Genomic DNA, 22,496 nt, shown 5'->3' on the forward strand with positions numbered 1-22,496 from the left:
TGTACTCGGCCGTACGCAGTACCCTATGAAGTGCCTCGGAGGCCGAGCAATTGTAGAAAGTCACAGGCCGGCTCATAGCCTGTGGCAAAAATGAGGGGACACGAACAACAGGTATAGGCCAATCAAAAAGGTTATTTATTGTAAACCAAAACTATTAACTTTAAACAAAGAAAGGGGAATGAGGTGTGAAAGTATCATAATGTAGGGTGTATGTAAAGTGCAGGGATGCGTGAATCTGTGTGTTAATTTGGCTGAGTGAAAACTAAGTAAAACTACAAAGGAACAAACAAAACAGGGTCATACCTGGAGGAGCAGAGAGAGAGAGACAAGAGTGGTTAGTGAAGCAGTTTAAATACCCTGAGCCCAGGTGGCTCCAATCATTAACGACCCTCCTCTGCCTGCAGGAGGAACCGCCCCTGCAATGCAGAGGGGCCGTGACATGTCGTACCAGGCAGTGATGCAACCAGTCAGGATGCTCTCGGTGTTGCAGCTGTAGAACCTTTTGAGGATCTCAGGACCCATGCCAAATCTTTTTAGTTTCCTGGGGGGGAATAGGCTTGGCCGTTCCCTCTTCAAGACGGTCTTGGTGTGTTTGGACCAATCTAGTTTGTTGTTGATGTGGACACCAAGGAATTTGAAGCTCTCAAGCTGCTCCACTACAGCCCCGTCGATGAGTATGGGGACGTGCTCGGTGCTCCTTTTCCTGTAGTCCACAATCATCTCCTTAGTCTTGGTTACATTGAGGGATAGGTTGTTATTCTGGCACCACCCGGCCAGGTCTCTGACCTCCTCCCTATAGGCTGTCTCGTCGTTGTCAGTGATCAGGCTCGTCAGCAAACTTAATGATGGTGTTGGAGTCATGCCTGGCCATGCAGTTGTGGGTGAACATGGAGTACAGGAGGGTACTGAGCACGCACCCCTGGGGAGTTCCAGTGTTGAGGATCAGCGTGGCAGATGTGTTGCTACCTACCCTCACCACCTGGGGGCAGCCTGTCAGGAAGTCCAGGATCCAGTTGCAGAGGGAGGTGTTTAGTCCCAGGATCCTTAGCTTAGTGATGAGCTTTGATGGCACTATGGTGTTGAACGCTGAGCTGTAGTCAATGAACAGCACTCTCATATAGGTGTTCCTCTTGTCCAGGTGGGAAAGGGCAGTGTGGAGTGCAATGGAGATTGCATCATCTGTGGATCTGTTTGGGTGGTATGCAAATTGGAGTGGGTCTAGGGTTTCTGGGATAATGGAGTAGATGTAAGCCATTACCAGCCTTTCAAAGCGCTTCATGGCTACGGACGTGAGTGCTATGGGTCTGTAGTCATTTAGGCAGGTTGCCTTTGTGTTCTTGGGCACAGTGACTATAGTGGTCTGCTAGAAGCATGTTGGTATTACAGACTCAATCAGGGACATGTTGAAAATGTCAGTGAAGACACCTGCCAGTTGGTCAGCACATGCCCGTAGCACACGTCCTGGTAATCCGTCTGGCCCCGCAGCCTTGTGTATGTTGACCTGTTTAAAGGTCTTACTCACGTCGGCTACGGAGAGCGTGATCACACAGTCGTCCGGAACAGCTGATGCTCTCATGCATGCCTCAGTGTTGCTAGCATAGAAGTGATTTAGCTTGTCTGGTAGGCTTGTGTCACTGGGCAGCTCGCGGCTGGGCTTCCCTTTGTAGTCTGTAATAGTTTGCAAGCCCTGCCACATCCGACGAGCGTCGGAGCCGGTGTAGTATGATTCAATCTTAGCCCTGACGCTTTGCCTGTTTGATGGTTCGTCGCATGGCATAGCGGGATTTCTTGTAAGCTTCCGGGTTAGAGTCCCGCTCCTTGAAAGCGGCAGCTCTACCCTTTAGCTCAGTGCGAATGTTGCCTGTAATCCATGGCTTATGGTTGGGGTATGTACAATACAGTCACTGTGGGGACGACGTCCTCAATGCACTTATTGATAAAGCCAGTGACTGATGTGGTGTATTTCTCAATATCATCAGAAGAATCCCGGAACATGTTCCAGTCTGTGATATCAAAACAGTCCTGTAGTTTAGCATCTGCTTCATCGGACCATTTGTTTATAGACAGGTGCTTCCTGCTTTAATTTTTGCTTGTAAGCAGGAATCAGGAGGATAGAGTTGTGGTCGGATTTACCAAATGGAGGGCGAGGGCTTTGTACGCGTCTCTGTGTATGGAGTACAGGTGATCTAGAATTTTTTTCCCTCTGGTTGCACATTTAACATGTTGATAGAGATTTGGTAGAACTGATTTAAGTTTCCCTTCATTAGGGAGGAAGTTAGAGAGGAGGTAGACTAGTGGTTAGAGCAGGTAGACTAGTGGTTAGAGCAGGTAGACTAGTGGTTAGAGGAGGTAGACTAGTGGTTAGAGGAGGTAGACTAGTGGTTAGAGGAGGTAGACTAGTGGTTAGAGGAGGTAGACTAGTGATTAGAGGAGGTAGACTAGTGATTAGAGGAGGTAGCCTAGTGATTAGAGGAGGTAGCCTAGTGGTTAGAGGAGGTAGCCTAGTGGGTAGAGGAGGTAGCCTAGTGGGTAGAGGAGGTAGCCTAGTGGGTAGAGGAGGTAGCCTAGTGGGTAGAGGAGGTAGCCTAGTGGGTAGAGGAGGTAGCCTAGTGGTTAGAGGAGGTAGACTAGTGGTTAGAGGAGGTAGACTAGTGGTTAGAGGAGGTAGACTAGTGGTTAGAGGAGGTAGCCTAGTGGGTAGAGGAGGTAGCCTAGTGGTTAGAGGAGGTAGCCTAGTGGTTAGAGGAGGTAGACTAGTGGTTAGAGGAGGTAGACTAGTGGTTAGAGGAGGTAGACTAGTGTTTAGAGACTAGTGGCTAGAGGAGGTAGACTCGTGGTTAGAGGAGGTAGACTAGTGGTTAGAGGAGGTAGACTAGTGGTTAGCGAGGAAGTAGACTAGTGATTGTGGGATATATTTCTCAATACCAAATTCACTAAACGAACACCTGAGAATACACACTGGAGGGAAATCTCACTGCTGCTCTGTGGGAAGATATTCAACTCTTCATCAGACCTTAAAATACATCAAAGAATTCACACATGAGATACATTTTTAGACTATGATCACTGTGGGAAGAGTTTTTCTACATCTAGCAGTCTAACTATACACCAGAGAAACACACAGGAGAGAAACCTTATAGCTGTACTCAGTGTAGGAAGAGTTTCTCTACATCAAATTATCGAACATTACACCATAGAACACACAGGAGAGAAACCTCATAGCTGTGATCAATGTGATCCGCTGATAAAAGAACTCTGACTTAACATCAGAAAAAACATAGTTGTTTCATGATATCAATGAATTGTTACAATGTAGAATGTTTTAACATTGTAGTAGGAGTATTGCAATGATGTCACAATGTAGAACCTAAATGTTTGCTCCCTGTTCTATGGATTTCAGCATGATGTAGATATTAGCCTCAGGGGAAAAATCCAGGCTCTGAATTGAGTTCTATTTATGAGATTTAACAAAAAGTGACTAACTAAAAAAGAGTTGTTACACTTACCACGTTGGTGACCCACTTGAATCAAAATGAAACCCATCAAAATGTAGCTAGTTGTTTTCTACAAATTGTCCTCTAACCAGTGATGTACACATTATTCCCAGATTCCGTGTGGTTTTTGAGCTGTTAGTTTTAACAGGACGTGCAACCTCATCTCCCGCCTCTCGGCACAATTGATTTCAACATGATATCGATGAGTGATGACAAATAAGTGTTGTGTTCCTTTGTTTAACGACCCCTACATTTAAATGCATCACTCCAAAATGTAGCTGACTGTCTTCTGCAGGTTGTCCTCTAACCAGTGAGGTAAAAGATATCTCCCATTTCCATGTGTTTTTTTAGTTGTATTAGTTTCAACAGCATGTACAACCTGATTCGCCCCCAATTGATATCAGTGATTTGGTGCTTGTGCAGTTTATATGATTACTATTGTGGCAGATGTTTGTGTACATAGCACATTTTCTGTTTAGGTTTTCAGTATATCACAAACTGTTTCTGCATATTGGTTATTGATCTGAACATGTTAAAACTGTGTTTTGACATTGGGCTATCCCACCTAGCAAAATGTAATTGAAAAGACGTTGACAATAAGACTATGCCTGACGTCCAATATAAGTTCACATTGTTGTTTTTGCCTCAGCACTGCACAGCTGATTCAAATGATCAACTCATCATCAAGCTTCAGGTGGTATTTATGTATTAATTTGTGATGCCGTCCTTGATATGATCCTGTTATTGTCACATGCTACACATGTACATATGTGTGTCCATGCATCTATCAATCCAATGTTATCATGATTTGTTATCAGGGATATTATACTTTAGTAATCCACAATGACCTGGTGATGTAACAGTCTAATAATTACATTGTCTTCCATATTCCTACAGATACCTTGTAACTGGAGATTCCTTCAAAACGATTGCCTACAGTTACCGTGTAGGGCACTGCAAGGTTGGGTGACCAGGGTCATCTGGGACTGCCCCCTGGAGGAATTCAGGTGTGTGAAGGCTACCTGTGTCCTGCATAACTTCATGAGGATGGACCCGAGGACCAGGAGGGGATCTGCTGCTCGCCGCCGTGTCCCAGAGGAGAAGTCTGCTGCTCTGCAGGATGTTTCAAGGATGGGGTCCAACAACGCAGCAAGAGAGGCATTCCATGTGCAGGAGATCTTCACCTCCTACTTCTTCAAAGAGGGTGCTGTTCCCTGGCAACACCTTAGACTACACTATGCACAACCAAAGGCTCTTTTAAGAGCCATTCACATTGCAATAAGAGTATTCTTCCATTTACTTAGCTATGTCAACTGCAGTTATTAAATTCACAGTTTCTCTCCCTAGGTAGGGTGCTGTTTAGGTAAGGGTGTGATGTCTGTCTGTGCAAAAAACAAAATAGGCTATTTTAAATCACCCATATTGAAAAAATGTATAACAATTAGACAACCTATAACCCACACCTACACACGCATGTATCAATCTGATTGATGGATTGTGTTGTGCAGTAAGCAGGTTCAGATGTATAACTGTGGCTCCTTCCACCTTCAAAGAATAGGCAAGAGGGTCAACCATGGAGAATAGTAAGACACTTCATTATTTCTATAACTACGCTATATTGTTTGTCCTTGTGCGTCCGTTCATGTTTTTCAGCATAAAGTCCTCTGCAGCCACTTAGTGTGGTGTGGACACCAGGTGAGGCCACACACAGATTCCTGTCGAACACTGTAGCTTTAACTACCTCATTTTCTCAATAACAGTCTCTCTCCTTCACTTCATCCCTCTCTCCCCTTCTCCCTAAATCCTCTAGGTTATATCAGCTGTGTCTGTGAACCCCTCCTGCATCTGAACTGGCTACATAGAGGACACAGCATGATCAGAGGTGAGGGGTCACTTGGTCAGGTCAACAGGAAGTATTATTAAAGAGATGCTTTACATTGAAAAACAGATAGATGCAGTAGTCCCAGAGTTAATGATCCCAGGTCAGTTTATATTATACAGGAAGTATTATTAAAGAGATGCTTTACATTGAAATACAGATAGATGCAGTAGTCCCAGAGTTAATGATCCCAGGTCAGTTTATATTATACAGGAAGTATTATTAAAGAGATGCTTTACATTGAAATACAGATCGATGCAGTAGTCCCAGAGTTAATGGTCCAAGGTCAGTTTTGCATTTCACCTCCTGATTGATGACTAACAATGTTAGAATAAAAAATAAAAACACAAGGCTTAAACATGCTCTCTCTCTCCATCTGTTTCTCGTCTGCAGGTATGTTTTGATGTGAGAGGATGCCAACCCCCAGTCCCATCATCGCCACCTCACCTGCTTTTAAGATAACCTTTGGGCTGATGAGAGACACTATTATGTAATTGTGATGAACTGAGAGAATATTTAGGTAGCACTGTGATTCATTAATCATGTGCTGCCTTCCCTGCTCCTATGTTCTTACCTCTTTCCCTTTCTGTCTTTTACACCTCTCCTTCCACCTCCTCTGTTCATATAATTCACAACAGATGTGCATTGAAGTACAGTTTGAACTTGTATTTATAATATTTGGATAATGAGCTTTTCAATAAAGCGTTTCACATTCTCTACTGGTTGAAATGAAGTGTAATATGATGAGTTACTCCACCTATCCTGTGTTTATCAGATCAATGCAGATGAAGGGCATTAGATGTTGAGATGAACCAGTGTTAGAGTATTTACATGATGCATAGGAAGTGTAGTGAACTGTTTTTAACATTATATTTCTGTATATATTAATTAACTAGTTAAATCCTGTTTCTAGTCTATTAGTTATAATGTGTAACCATTGATGTCCCAGGACCAAGCTTGGTAAACACTGTTGAAGTGTATAATTGTAATACATACATGCAGACACAGAGTCATTCAAAGACTGTTATTTGATACTCCTGGTATTGGATATGACTGAAAAATAATCTCAAAGACATTCATAACTGAACAGCACATTTATTTGCCAAGGTAGAGTACATGATCAGTGAATATATTAAATGTACAGGCTACAATGTGGGGATCTCATGCATGGTAATAACTACATGTATATATGACTTGCATCCTTGGTAACAACATGATATTATATTCTACTCAATCCATAGGCTTCATTAATGTCATTCAGGCTGTTTTGAAGTTGATACAACTGGCTATGATAGCTGAGGTTCATAGCTAGGTTCTGAACTAATATGTATACCAAACGTCCATTACACAGATCGGCTAGATAGCTCGCTACACATCCATACAGTATCCAAATCAGTACATCCTGGTTTGCTGGTTGTTTCAGGAGTCCCTAAAACAACCAGAATGAAAATGTCATACTCATGTCACAACACCCATAAAGCTAGCCAGCTAAATCAAGATTTTCTTAAATTAACTTTATGATAAAAAAAAGCATAATCGTTTGTCTCTACATTAACTAACATTCCTGTCAACTGTATATGTTTTGCATGTTTTTTTTTACAACGTTATAATCCCTTACGTTTGCTTCCATCCTAGTATTTCAGCCCGCCATCTTAGATCCAGTTCCGTTCTGTGTAGCGGTACCCCTCTCTCCTTGTATTCCAGTCCGCCATCTTAGATCCCGTTCCCAGTGCAGGTCTTGTAAGAAGTTTTTAGATGCGATTAAACGTTTTTGACGAAAAAAATTAATCACAGAAAAAAATATTGACTGATATTTATTTATTTAGGGGGGGCTAATGAACATTAAAGGCATGGCAACGTCTCTGATTCCTACCCTTTAACTTTTTGTCTGAAAATGTAATTTACATTTTACTCAACTGCGTTACCCACTCCAGTCAGCAGATGGCGAAGTGAGACTTTAAGGCAATGATGCTGGTGTGACGTATAATCTAGTGGACGGAACGCTTCTTTAAACAGCAGCAACCGTTCGTCACCCACCTCGGTAGCTTGGTATACAAAATATCCGAACAAATAAAGCTCTTTAGACGCTTTAGTGTATATTAGCAACTGTGTTTTAAACCCACTTCTGTCCTCGAGTTAATTATCCGATTTAATTTCATATTTACGGTGTTGTTGTTACTATTCAGCTAACAAGCTGGTTAAGTTAGCATTAGCCTAGCTAGCTAACATCCCCGACCATGCGGTCACTAAGCTACTCTCCTAAAGAAGAGGTGGGTATCACAGTAAAACAAGAAGTAGAGGGTGAGGCCGTTACTGTGAAAGAAGAGGAAGACACGTTCAGAGTGAAAGAGGAGGAGGATGCATTTTATGGATTGAAAGAGGAAGAGGTGGAAATGACTGTCACATCCACAAAAAAGGAGGAAGAAGAGAAGGAACCTGGATATCTGGGCCCGGTTTCCCAAACGCATCTTAAGGTGTCTGATGGTTCTAACGGTGAATTGAGAAACCGTTCCATGATTAACACTAGTAAGTACTGTCTTAAAAACAGAGGCACAAACTCTGCAGTTGTTGATCTGATGTTTGGTGTCAAAGCGGGAAATCTGCAATTGCTACATCCATATTGTGACTTTTAAATTATTCATTTATAGCCATTGATTATTGAAGAATATATATCACATGCCTCATAAGCTTAGTTCAACTGTTGTAAACACTGCATAGCCTCAACATGGTTAGAACTATAATGTTGAAATCATGGATGGTCAGTCCTTGCATCCATAGGTCTGTCTATGAATTTGAGAGTAGTTTCATTTCTCCATCCCCATCCTTCATCTTATTAGCAACAGTGGTGGAATGACAGATTTGTTATTGTTTGAACTGCTATTGCTGGGTTGTGTTTTTTTTAAACAGCAACAAAACGGCTGCCCAGAGACTTGGTTTGGTAAACAGCTGAGGGATGGGGGCTGGAGAAATGTAACCACTATCAAATTAATAGAGAAAGCTATTGTAGCAACCGTAACCCAACACCTAGCCACCTCATCAAGAAGTTCAGACATCTTGGCGTAACAGTTGTAAGGTGTTGGCTTGACAGTCGCTGGACTCAGGTTTGAGTTCAGCTCAAGGCTACCCCCTGAATTCACTACACTATGAATAAAAAGACCGGCCATCCATGAGGTCAAAATTATCGTTTTAAACAGTTTGAGGCTATATAGTATATTCTAGAATTCATCCATGTCACAATGATAGTTTAACCAGGTTTCTAGGCTATATACAGTGAGGGAAAAAAATATTTGATCCCCTGCTGATTTTGTACGTTTGCCCACTGACAAAGAAATGATCAGTCTATAATTTTAATGGAAGGTTTATTTGAACAGTGGGAGACAGAATAACAACAAAAATCCAAAAATCCAGAAAAACGTATGTCAAAAATGTTATAAAATGATTTGCATTTTAATGATGGAAATAAGTATTTGACCCCCTCTTAATCAGAAAGATTTCTGGCTCCCAGGTGTCTTTTATACAGGTAACGAGCTGAGATTAGGAGCACACTCTTAAAGGCAGCGCTCTTAATCTCAGTTTGTTACCTCTATAGAAGACACCTGTCCACAGAAGCAATCAATCAGATTCCAAACTCTCCACCATGGCCAAGACCAAAGAGCTCTCCAAGGATGTCAGGGACAAGATTGTAGACCTACACAAGGCTGGAATGGGCTACAAGACCATCACCAAGCAGCTTGGTGAGAAGGTGACAACAGTTGGTCTGATTATTTGCAAATGGAAGAAAGAAAATAACTGTCAATCTCCCTCGGCCTGGGGCTCCATGCAAGATCTCACCTCGTGGAGTTGTAACCACGGTCATGAGAACGGTGAGGAATCAGCCCAGATCTACACGGGAGGATCTTGTCAATGATCTCAAGGCAGCTGGGACCATAGTCACCAAGAAAACAATTGGTAACACACTACGCTGTGAAGGACTGAAATCCTGCAGCGCCCGCAAGGTCCCCCTGCTCAAAAAAGCACATATACATGCCCGTCTGAAGTCTGCCAATGAACATCTGAATGATTCAGAGGACAACTGGGTGAAAGTGTTATGGTCAGATGAGTCCAAAATGGAGCTTTTGGCATCAACTCAACTCGCCGTGTTTGGAGGAGGAATGCTGCCTATGACCCCAATAACACCATCCCTCCTGAGATGTGTGCAAACCTGGTGGCCAACTACAAGAAACGTCTGACCTCTGTGATGGCCAACAAGGGTTTTGTACAAAGTAATGGGGTTAAATACTTATTTCCCTGATTAAAATGCAAATCAATTTATATATTTTTTTTGATGTTATAAAGTCTTTCTGGATTTTTTTGTTGTTATTCTGTCTTTCACTGTTCTAATAAACCTACCATTAAAATTATAGACTGATAATTTCCTTGTCAATGGGCAAATGGGAAAAATCAGCAGGGGATCAAATACTTTTTTCCCTCGCTGTAGTATATTCTAGAATTGCCAGTGTAGATTTCCAAATTGTTACAGCTGTTGATAAGTCATTGTATAATATTCTGCCTATTTATTTTCATGCCATTACGTTAAAGGTGAAACATACCTAGATTCAGTTACCTTCATGAATTGGTTTGAAAACTTTGTTTTATAACCTTCTCAAAGTTGGTGCCTTGACGGATTTGTAGAAAATGGTTTGTCATAAAATAATATTTTTTATTTATTTAAATGCAACCTTTATTTAACTAGGCAAATAATTTAAGAACAAATAGTTATTTACAATGACTGCCTACCCCGGACAACTCTGGGCCAATTGTGCGCCGCCCTATGGGACTCCCAATCACGGCCGGTTGTGATACAGCCTGGATTTGATCCAGGGTGTTATAGTGAGGCCTCAAGCAATGAGATGCAGTGTCCGCTCCACCGCCCGGGAGCCCCAAAATCATGTTCTAGTGCTGACCCCAACTAGAATATATCTTGGTCAACCAAGAGTCATCTGTTCTTTATACTAATCACCCCATGTTTTAATAAAATCAACTATATGTGCGTCTGATGCTTTAAGCATGCTTTTTTATTAAATAATTACAGATACACAAATTACTCAAGGGAGCCATTCATCAATATCACCTAACCAGAAGTAGAAAAACTCTCCTCCTCCCGCTGCCGATGGATGTAAATTCTGTCGTTATGCTCCTGAAGTTTTCAGTAATACACGGCACCAACGGTCGTCAAACTTTTTCCATTAATGAGTGCTAATTTATCTTACCATTTCTACCAATCTGCATGCAAGTTATGATTTTCATGTGCTCATTTTTGTGGATCAGATTCATTTAATTTATAGTAGTATCTCAAAATCATCGTCTGTGATACATTTTTATTCATTTATCCGTTATTTTACCAGGTAAGTTGACTGAGAACACGTTCTCATTTGCAGCAACGACCTGGGGAATAGTTACAGGGGACATTAATCTACATGCTATATGAATCTAAATGAAAATTATACAAATCGAAAATAAACTTTTATTGCCATTGCCAACTATGTAAAAATAGCTGACATAAAGCCAACTAATAATAACATTGCAGCCTGAAGGTAGAAAATATCCTGATAAAAATAAATATCCTATAAATCACATTGGCTGCACATGGCCTGTCTTCAACAAACTTTAAACATGGTATCAACTATCAACTGGGTTAGCCCGAAACTCGTGATAGCAAGCTTGCAACATTGTATAAAATATTCTGGGCACTCAGAGTTTCCCGGCCAGTGAGTTTGAGACAGACACTGCTGTCGGCTATTTGTGTAAAGGATAAGAAGTAATCAGGTATTTTATGACATTTCCACTTGATCAGAGCATTACATTTTTCCCTTTTATGCTGAGTGGTTATCGAAAGGGCGAGAGCTGGAAATATTTTATGAAAATACTTTGAGGAACTATTGTCATTCGCAATTGATTTTGATTAGACTTTGTTTACTTGCTGTTTGAGGTGAAGAAAAAATTACTTTGAGAAGCTCCAACTCATTAGTGGTGGTGCGTTAAGACAATCAGAAATACTATCAGACATCCCAAATGTAACTTTGACTTTAATTACTCTTCCCTGAAGGAGGGAAACGAGGTACAACACCTGTTTGAACCCGCCCTTTCCTGGGTCGGTGAAGAGCGGTATTAAATTTAAGGAATAAATCCGAGCCTCACGCTCATCACCTGTGGAAGGCGGGGATTCCAGCGAGGCGGGGATTTAATAGTATGTTGTACCTAGTTTCCCTCCTTCAAGGAACATTAGTTATAGTCATAACGTGTGGATTTAATAGTATGTTGTTCCGAGTTTCCCTCCTTCAGGGAACAGTAGTTATAGTCATAACGTTAAGCTTGTCATATGATGAACTTCAACTTAAATACTGGATCTTGCTGTGGGACAGTTTCTTTTTTTGTATTCAGATCTATGAAATGCACTCTAACTACGTAACATTTAGTGTCTCCTTATGTTACGCTGGGAAAACAGTTTTCATGGGCACAGGAATTCTAAATAATTTCAGAGTTTGCTTAATCCAATGGTTCTAACAGGAGAGTCACCTTAACTTTATTGACAACACCCAAATGGATACTGTCATTTACGCGGTTCTTCAATAATTACACATCATTCTTAATACTGTTGCAATTTAGTTAGTCACATGATTAACTATCATCAGCTGATCCAGGAAATCATTTTCTGAATGACAGTCAAATGACAAACATCACGACATGCAACAACAACCAAAGTGCTTCTTCATTCATTACTCTGGTAAAGACGGTTTTGACGTGCTCCACAGTCGATCCAACATCCCTAACAAATTGATGTTTATAGTTTGTTATTGTCTGCTTGATTTATAGTAGGGTCTCGTTAGTCTGTTTGCACACAGAGATACTTATCTCATAATGTGTAGAGAACTGTTCCTTGATGGATAGGCTATTGTACAACACACAGAGCTATTTTCCTTTATTCAGGACATTTAGAATGACAACACATTACAGAGTAGCCTAGTGGGATTATTGACAAAATTATCTGGTGACCAGATTATGAAATGTCATGACAAAGGCATTTTAGTTTCCATGTTTCACCTGAAATGTTAAATTATTTATAGTCCTCGGTCTATGTTGTTGTTAGGTGAAGTTATGGGCAAATTTGGCAAACACTTAGTGTACAAACCCTCGTTGTCAGGCTGATGGAATATCTAGCAAAAAAGAGCATTTTACTGGTTTAAGTGTTTTTTTTTTAAGTACAAAGCGATTGATTTGCGATGATGACAAACATATTAAGCATGACATTCAAGCGAGGCTAACAATTATAATCCAAAATAGTGTGAAATGCTCTCATAGGCTTCCTGGAAATGGAGGTTACTTCCCTGAGTTTTCCCCCATTCACATACAGAATACATTGTGAAAAACTCAAATCTTTGCTCACCATTTTTTCTCCAGGCAGATATACTACATCCATAACTAGCAGTTTCCTCATTAGCAGGGAGGAGTTTCTCCAACAAATTGCGGGTGAATCGACGTCATACCGCAATTTTAGCAAACACAGTAAGCGTCAGAAAACACACACACAGAAAACACAGAAAGCGTATATTGGAGAACAAAAGTTGTCTGGCACAATGCTTAGGATTTCAACAACTTTAATAACCAATGTCTAGCCTACAATTATCAGTTACTACTAATGTGAAAATAATCCAAAATATTCCTATTCTTGCGAATTTTGTGGGCCTTTAACCATCTGTCTGACTTTGTGGTTCACGCAGGAGAGAGACGGGACTATCGTGGATCCTCTGGGGAGCCTCAACAACCTCATGATGCTGACGAGGCAGAGAAAAGTATCTCCAGATCAGAACACCTCAAGAAACACCCGCAGAGACCCTCATGGAAGAGAACTCACATCTGCTCTGACTGTGGGAAACATTTCAAATTTTCATATGAACTTAAAATACACCAGAGAACACACACAGGAGAGAAATCTTATAGCTGTACTCAATGTGGGAAGAGTTTTTCTCAGTCAACCACCCTGATATCACACCAGAGAACACACACAGGAGAGAAACCTTATAGCTGTGCTCAATGTGGGAGGAGTTTTTCTCAGTCAACCACCCTTATATCACACCAGAGAACACACACAAGAGAGAAATCTTATAACTGTGTTCAATGTGCGAAGAGTTTTTCTACATCTTGCAAGCTGACTAGACACCAGAGAACACACACAGGAGAGAGACCGTATAGCTGTACTCAATGTGGGAAGAGTTTTTCTCAGTCAACCACCCTGATAGCACACCAGAGAACACACACAGGAGAGAAACCTTATAGCTGTGCTCAATGTGGGAAGAGTTTTACTACATCCAGCAACTGGTATAGACACCGGAGAACACACACCGGAGAGAAATTGTATAGCTGTACTGAATGTGGGAAGAGTTTTTCTCAGTCAACCACCCTTATATCACACCAGAGATCACACACAGGAGAGAAATCTTATAGCTGTGTTCAATGTGGGAAGAGTTTTGCTACATCCTACAAGCTGACTAGACAGCAGAGAACACACACAGGAGAGAAATCGTATAGCTGTACTCAATGTGGGAAGAGGTTTTCTCAGTCAACCAGCCTGATATCACACCAGAGAACACACACAGGAGAAAAATCTTGTAGCTGTGCTCAATGTGGGAAGTGTTTTGTTACATCTAGCAGTCTGACTAAACACCAGAGAACACACACAGGAGAGAAATCTTATAACTGTACTGAATGTGGGAAGAGTTTTACTCAGTCAACCAGCCTTATATCACACCAGAGAAAACACACACAGGAGAGAAATCTCATAGCATTGCTCAATGTGGGAAGAGTTTTGCTACGTTTAGCAAGCGGACTACACAACATGTAACACACACAGGAGAGAATTCTCAGCTGTGATCAGTGTTTGTCCTTGATAAAATACCTCTGATCAAACATCAGAAAATATATGAAGGAGTTGTTTCATGATATCAATTAATTAATGTCACAGTGTAGAACGTTTCAACATTGTAGTAGGAGTATTTTAGTCATGTCACGATGTCGAACCCTAAACGTTTGCCCCTTTTCTATTGATTTGAACTTGATAGGGATGTTAGCTTCACGGAAAATTCAGGCTCTGAATTGAAAGAGTACTATTTATGTGATTTAACAAAAATTGACGTTGAGTTACACTTACGGTGTTGATGACCCACTTGAGTAAAAATGCGACACTTCAAAATGTAGCTAGCTGTTTTCTACAAATTGTCCTCTAACCAGGGATGTACACATTACTCTCAGATTCTGTATGATTTTTGAGCTGTTAGTTTTAACAGGATGCGTAACCTCATCTCCCTCCTGTCGCACACTTGATTTCGAGGAGTTATGACAAATAAGTGTTGTGTTCCTTTGTTTAGCGACCCCTACATTATTTAAATGCATCTCCAAAATGTTGCTGACTGTCTTCTGCAGGTTGTCCTCTAACCAGTGAGGTAAAAGATATCTCCTATTTCCATGTGTTTTGTTTTTTAGTTGTGTTAGTTTCAACAGCACGAACAACCTGATTTTTCCCCCCTAATTGATATCAGTGATTTATTGCTACTTGTCAAAACAGCGTTTCTGGTGCTTGTGCAGTTTATAAGGAGTTTGTTTAAAAAAATACAAGTAATATGATTATTGTGGCAGATGTTTGTGGAAATAGCCCATTTTATGTTTAGGTTTTCAATTTATCACAAACTGTTTCTGCATATTGGTTATTGATTTAGACACGTTAAAACTGTGTTTTGACATTGGGGCTATCCCACTTAGCAAAATGTAATTGAAAAGATGTTGAAAATAAGACTATGCAACCAAATATTTCATATTCACAGTTCATGTAACATTTAGTAATCATAATTATTTATGTAACCAACTGACATTTTTTGGGGCTACAATTATATTGACATTGAACCCTGATATTCTAAGCAGGGAAACATTCTCAGATGTGCCAACCCAAATGTACTAGAGCGTGACATTGGGGACTGGGCCCCGATCCAACAATATGCCTTTCTAGTGAACCCTGAAAAGAAAGAGAAGCTCCGCTGTGAGTTGGGAAGTTGCTACGGATATTGCAGGAGTTTCCTCTTGAAATCAGACATGTCCTTGGTAACGACAACTTGGTTGTTGATTGTCTCAAGGGTGGGCAGTCAAAAAGTGTTGTTTTGCGCTTAGCCAGTGAGTTGCCATGGATCACAATTGATTTTGACTGCACGTTTTCCGTATTGGAAATTATTTTAGTTTGGGCTCATTCCAAGGGGGCAAGAGTTCTAGAAGCTAGTGGGGGAAACATTTTTTTCTTGTTTTTAATTGTTGATAGCCAGTAGACACCATGTTTATATTGAAGGATTGTAGTTGATTATAATGTGTAATTGAAGTTGTTTTATGTTGGTGGTAAGCATTCTCTTATTAAGGGGGAAGGTGTTAGTCTTTAGTTTTTCCATTTATGTTTTGAGGTTGGACTTTCGCCTGTAGAGCTCGTTAGCACGTAGGTTGCACCGATTGGGGTCACCTCGTTAGTCAGTATGTCTTACACCTGTGCTGGCTTGTCCATCTCGTTAGTGGGAAGGTGTTTCACCTGAGCTGGTCCAGGTTCTATTTAAGAATGTCTGGCCCAGTGCTCCAGTTTTCTTGATAGATGTGGAGAGTCAACACCTTTAGTTGCGCCAGCTATTTGGTTTGCGTCCCTTTTTTACATTTGTTGTGGGTTTTTCTTTTGTTTGCCTCTTCTTGGGCAGATTTAGTCGGTCTCGTGGTGGGTGTCTTTTTGGTCCCAGTTGTTGTTACTAGTCAACTTTCAGTGGACACAGAGCAAAACTGCAACATTATGTTATAATACTTTTATTGCATCAAATGGTTGTTTTATGCAACAGAATAGAGGATTCTTGTAACTATAGTGTCTGTTCTACTGAGGATGGGCCTCTGGGAGAAAACAATGACAGAGATTTACAATGTCTTTTGGTGATAAAACCTAAAGACCGCATTCCAGAGCATGAGTTAATGTTTCTGTTCTATATGGTACCAGGGAGAGATGAACCCAGGGCCAGACCCTGTAGCAAAGAGTACTGTTTTTACATCAGATACTTATAATTCTCAGCAGACAGTATCTTTCATACAAATCTTAACCTTGTGACCCGTTCTATACATCTGTTGTTTGTCATGTAGGTTGAAAGGGGTGCATCTTGGCTATAAAAGACCTTTGTACTTTTGTATCGGGGCTCTCAACGAATCATCTGGGGGTGATTCGTCGACCAGCCATCATTATCGTAGACCACTCAATCGATTAACTTTGTGTACGTTGTCTTGACCTGCTCCCTTATTATTAAGTGAATGAAGATTTAGTTCAAGTATAACTGATACGTGATACGTTTGTTACCTCATTTGATATGAAAGAAATCAACAACCACATTTGGTGATGAGGGCGTGAATCTTGACTTGGTGACTGACGACCTGGCTAAATGGTGCACGAGAGATCCCTCTAACTTGGGATCTCAGGGAGTCCACACTTCGGGAACGGAGCAGATGAACCCACCTTTGATCTGAGTGGATACCACAGCTCAAACCTAGTGTTGTTTTTTTTTCAATAAAGAGGTGAGTGAAACACGCAAAGTGTCGTTTTTAGAAAAGCCTCATAGGCTCTGAGTGTGTATTCCTGTGTGGAGGTGTAGGCCGTCACAAGGCTCTGAGGCTGAGTCAGCTATCTGTAATTATTTTTAACATTTACTTGTTTTAAACCTGTACCCCATTTTATAAGTATTAAAACATGTAAATGTATGAGTTGCATTATCCTAGGAACTAACCAGAAATGTGAAAATATTCCTGCAGGTTAAAATATTGTTGAAAACAACTAATTGATTAGGTATGTTTGGGAATAGCATTGCGTCACTGTGGAAATTAGTCTTAATCTCTTAATCTGACATTTGGATAGTAACATATAGAAATATGCTTAATCGGATGATTGAAACAATTTTGTTTCTGGTGTCCTTTGACAGCTCTTTGGTCTTGGCCATAGTGGATTTTGGAGTCTTGACTGTGTGAGGTGTTTAATACAGGTGGAGGACAGAGGAGCCTCTTAAAAAAAAAGTTACAGGTCTGAGAGCCAGAAATCTTGCTTGTTTGTAGGTGACCGAATTCTTATTTTCCACCATAATTTGCAAATAAATTCATTAAAAATCCTACAATGTGATTTTTTCCTAATTTTGTCTGCCATAATTGAAGTGTACCTATGATGAAAATTACAGGCCTCTCACATCTTTTTAAGTGGGAGAACTTGCACAATTGGCTGACTAAATACTTTTTTGCCCCACTGTAGGTAGAGTTATTAAAGTAACTATGCATAGATGATAACAGAGAGTGTGGGGGGCTTCCTCTGACACTGCCTGGGATAGAGGTCCTGGATGGCAGAAAGCTTGGCCCCAGTGATGTACTGTGCTTTACGCACTACCCTCTGTAGTGCCTTGCGGTCGGAGGCAGAGCAGTTGCCATACCAGGCAGGGATGCAACCAGTCAGGATCCTCTTGATGGTGCAGCTGTAGAACGTTTTGAGGATCTGAGGACCCATACTAAATCTTTTCAGTCTCCTGAGGGGGATTAGGTTTTGTCGTGCCGTCTTCACGGCTGTCTTGGTGTGCTTGAACCATGATAGTTTGAGGCCCCTGTGTTGAGGATCAGCGTGGCGGATGTGTTGTTACCTACCCTTCAAAAACATGAGCTGGCGCACACCCAGAAAAATAGTGTGTGAGGAAGTGCTGACTAACGGAGAATAAACTATAAACTATCAAAATAAAGTCTCCATGTCTAAACTCCCAGCAATTTAATGGGTTTTTACCAACGTTTCAGCATCACTGTGCCTTCCTCAGGGTGATGTCATGAAAACTTGAACCAGGTTATGTAGACAAACAGTGCAAATGGTAGTGTGACCAATGACAATAGTGAGGGGTGTGTCATAATTAAGTTCATTCAAATGAATTAGTGAAACTGTTAAAAAATACACTACTCTATTGTTATCATATAGAAATATCATGGAATATTGTACATCATATTAGCATCAACATACATTATTGTTTCATTCTAATTTCACATAAGGATATTTCAAATTTTAAAGTACAGAAGTCAGAACCCATCGCCTGCTATGTAAAAGAGACAGAATAATGCACAATGGTCAATGCTATCCGGGATCCTTGGGACATCCCTACCCTAAATCCTACCGTAACCGCTAACTTAACCATTTTAAATGTCAACTTCAACGGGCTAAGGACGTCCCAAGGATGTATCTCTACCTGAAAATACATGATCTAAGTGATTGATAGTTGGTATTCAGCAGTCATAAAGCCTTATTTACTTTAATTAACTATAATGCAGACATGATATAGTAGTTCATATGCATCTGGTTGAGTGACAACACAGCAGGCCAATTAGTTCTATGCTCAGGTGGGAGCTCCCTCAACATTATCAGGACAGAGAAACCAGACACACGCCCCCTCAAAATGATCAGGACAGAGAAACCAGACACATGCCCCCTCAACATGATCAGGACAGAGAAACCAGACACGCGCTTCCTCAACATTATCAGGACAGAGAAACCAGACATGCGCTCACTCAACATTATCAGGACAGAGAAACCAGACATGCTCATTGCTCACATGGAGAACTCCAAACAAAAAGACAATGAAAACAATGGACGAATCTTGTAAATGATGGTTCAGAAATAAACCAAAACTGGTTTCTCACAAGTGTAGCAGGTTTTGAACAGAGAACGTTTCCACTCAGAGAATGACAACGGTAAATAACGGTAATTAATACATGCATTAACAGAAATGAATGCTACTAAATAACAGGAAGTAACGGTACATTTACTGTAATGGGGAATTGATCAAATACACTCAATCAATTCACACAATGAAACAATGAAGGAGCAAGAATTGGTGGAAGCCAGCACCACCACACAACCCTCCCCTTCTTGTCTCAACATTTTAAATTATACTCAATAAACATTATCTTCACACATATTTGAGATGCTTTTCACTGACAGCTGCAACTCAATAATCAGCGAAGCCTATTGCCACACACACTGCCCAAATAGGCATAAGCCTACAAGCTTCATTATGGGGTAATGTGATGACATTATGGGGTATTGTGATGTCATTGTGGGGTATTGTCATGTCATTATTGGGTATTGTGTGTAGATTGATGAGGGGTAAAAAATTATTTAATCCATTTTAGAATAAGGCTGTAACGTAACAAAATGTAGAAAAAGTGAAGGGGTCTGAATACTTTCCGAATGCACTGTGGCATCATTGCCTTCCTCTTGCAGGAACTGCTGACACACTCCAGCCACATGAGGTCTAGCATTGTCTTGCATTAGGGGGAACCCAGGGCCAACTGCACCAGCATATGGTCTCACAAGGGGTCTGAGGATCTCATCTCGGTACCTAATGGCAGTCAGGCTACCACTGGCGAGCACATGGAGGGCTGTGCGGCCCCCCCAAATAAATGCCACCCCACACCATGACTGACCCATCATGCTGGAGGATGTTTCAGGCAGCAGAACGTTCTCCACGGCGTCTCCAGACTCTGTCACGTCTGTCACGTGCTCAGTGTGAACCTGCTTTCATCTGTGAAGAGCACAGGGCGCCAGTGGCGAATTTGCCAATCTTGGTGTTCTCTGGCAAATGCCAAACGTTCTGCACAGTGTTGGGCTGTAAGCACAACCCCCACCTGTGGACGTCGGGCCCTCATACCACCCTCGTGGAGTCTGTTTCTGACCGTTTGAGCAGACACATGCACATTTGTGGCCTGCTGGAGGTAATTTTGCAGGGCTCTGGCAGTGCTCCTCCTGCTCCTCCTTGCACAAAGGCGGAGGTAGCGGTCCTGCTGCTGGGTTGTTGCCCTCCTACGGCCTCCTCCACGTCTCATGATGGTCTGGCCTGTCTCCTGGTAGCGCCTTCATGCTCTGGACACTACGCTGACAGACACAGCAAACCTTCTTGCCACAGCTTGCATTGATGTGCCATCCTGGATGAGCTGCACTACCTGAGCCACTTGTGTGGGTTCGTAGACTCCGTCTCATGCTACCACTAGAGTGAAAGCACCGCCAGTATTCAAAAGTGACCAAAACATCAGCCAGGAAGCATAGGAACTGAGAAGTGGTCTGTGGTCACCACCTGCAGAACCACTCCTTTATTGGGGGTGTCTTGCTAATTGCCTATAATTTCCACCTGTTGTCTATTCTATTTGCAAAACAGCATGTGAAATTTATTGTCAATCAGTGTTGCTTCCTAAGTGGACAGTTTGATTTCACAGAAGTGTGATTGACTTGGAGTTACATTGTGTTGTTTAAGTGTTCCCTTTATTTTTTTGAGCAGTGTATTATAGTTAAAACCTGGAAATCAGCCAATCCTCTGTTGTTAATTCAATAGAATGGTAAAATGCTTCATTATCTAAAAGTTGAAAGTGAGTGGGCGATGGAGAGAAATAAAATGGTGCTGATGCGGGCGCTGGCCTGGGTGTGTTCTAGTGGGTCTGGGCAGGTGTGATGTAGTTAATGGAGATGGAGGTGTGTTCTAGTGGGTCTGGGCAGGTGTGATGTGGTTAATGGAGATGGAGGTGTGTTCTAGTGGGTCTGGGCAGGTGTGATGTGGTTAATGGAGATGTGTTCTAGTGGGTCTGGGCAGGTATGATGTTGTTAATGGAGATGGGGCTGTGTTCTAGTGGGTCTGTGCAGGTGTGATGTGGTTAATGGAGATGGAGGTGTGTTCTAGTGGGTCTGGGCAGGTGTGATGTGGTTAATGGAGATGGAGGTGTGTTCTAGTGGGTCTGGGCAGGTGTGATGTAGTTACTGGAGATGGAGGTGTGTTCTAGGGGGTCTGGGGAGGTGTGATGTAGTTAATGGAGATGGAGGTGTGTTCTAGTGGGTCTGGGCAGGTATGATGTTGTTAATGGAGATGGGGCTGTGTTCTAGTGGGTCTGTGCAGGTGTGATGTAGTTAATGGAGATGGAGGTGTGTTCTAGTGGGTCTGTGCAGGGGTGATGTAGTTAATTGAGATGGTGTGTTCTAGTGGGTCTGGGCAGGTGTGATGTAATTAATGGAGATGGAGGTGTGTTCTCATGGGTCTGGGCAGGTGTGATGAAGTTAATGGAGATGGAGGTGTTTTCTCGTGGTTCTGGGCAGGTGTGATGAAGTTAATTGAGATGGTGCAGATGGAGGTGTGTTTAATGTTTGCAAGCTTGAGCTAGATATCGACCAAGTGTGACCTTCCTGGTCCCGTCTCTCAAGTCAGTGAGTCAACACAGGAAGGTGTTCTTCCTTCTTCTTTCAACAGCAGCAACAGTTAGTCAGCCACCTCAGTAGCTTGCTAGACAAAATAGACGAACCAAGTAAGCTCTTTAGACGCTTTAGTGAATATTAGCCACTGTTTTAAACCCACTTCTGTTGTCTAGTTAATTATCCGATTTAATTTTATATATACGGTGTTGTTGTTATTAGTTAGCTAGCGGGCTGGTTACGTTAGCGTTAGCCTAGCTAGCTAACATCCCCGACCATGCGGTCACTAAGCTACTCTCCCCCTGCTATAGAAGAGGAGGATATCACAGTAAAACAAGAAGTAGAGGGTGAGGCCGTTACTGTGAAAGAAGAGGAAGACGCGTTCAGAGTGAAAGAGGAGGATGTTACAGTAAAAGGAGAGGAGGATGCAGTTTATGGAGTGAAAGAGGAGGAGGGGAGATGACTGTTACATCGAAAGAGGAGGAGGAAGAAGAGGAGGAAACTGGATGCATTAGCGGTTTCTCAAAACCATCTTATGGCTACGTTCATCGATGTCTGGGCCCGGTTTCCCAAATGCATCTTAAGGCATCCAATGGTTCTAACGATGAACGTAGCCATAAGATGGTTTTGAGAAACCGTTCCCCAGATTAACACTAGTAAGTACTGTTTTAAAATAAGAGGCACAAACTCTGCAGTTGTTGAACTGATGTTTGGTGTTTAAGGGGAAATATGCAATAGCTACATCCATATTAGGACTTTTAAGTTATTTATTTATAGCCACACTCTTTTTTACTCCAATGTTTAGAAACAATGTAAATCAACACTGTATAGCCTCAAAATG

The 22,496-nt window shown here is 41.6% G+C and overlaps 2 protein-coding genes across 2 annotated transcripts in view; one reads left to right on the top strand and one right to left on the bottom strand.

Annotated features, from left to right (window-relative positions):
- Positions 1–22,496, bottom strand: part of LOC127914390 (uncharacterized) — a 238,331-nt gene that overhangs the window by 188,371 nt on the left and 27,464 nt on the right. The window lies entirely within an intron of this gene.
- On the top strand, positions 7,350–14,563 carry LOC118365053 (zinc finger protein 660-like). Its single transcript, XM_035746961.2, has 2 exons — positions 7,350–7,899; positions 13,131–14,563. The coding sequence occupies exons 1-2, from the start codon at positions 7,611–7,613 to the stop codon at positions 14,249–14,251; spliced, it is 1,410 nt and encodes a 469-aa protein (XP_035602854.2). The 5' UTR covers positions 7,350–7,610; the 3' UTR covers positions 14,252–14,563.

The sequence above is a fragment of the Oncorhynchus keta genome, chromosome 32 (genome assembly GCF_023373465.1).
Source record: "Oncorhynchus keta strain PuntledgeMale-10-30-2019 chromosome 32, Oket_V2, whole genome shotgun sequence".
In the NCBI taxonomy this organism is placed as follows: domain Eukaryota; kingdom Metazoa; phylum Chordata; class Actinopteri; order Salmoniformes; family Salmonidae; genus Oncorhynchus; species Oncorhynchus keta.

Excerpts from the sequence above, each read along its gene's own strand:
- LOC118365053 (XM_035746961.2), top strand. The coding sequence starts at position 7,611 with ATGCGGTCACTAAGCTACTCTCCTAAAGAAGAGGTGGGTATCACAGTA. Across the intron at positions 7,900-13,130 it reads CCGTTCCATGATTAACACTA|GAGAGAGACGGGACTATCGT; the intron begins GTAAGTACTGTC and ends TGGTTCACGCAG.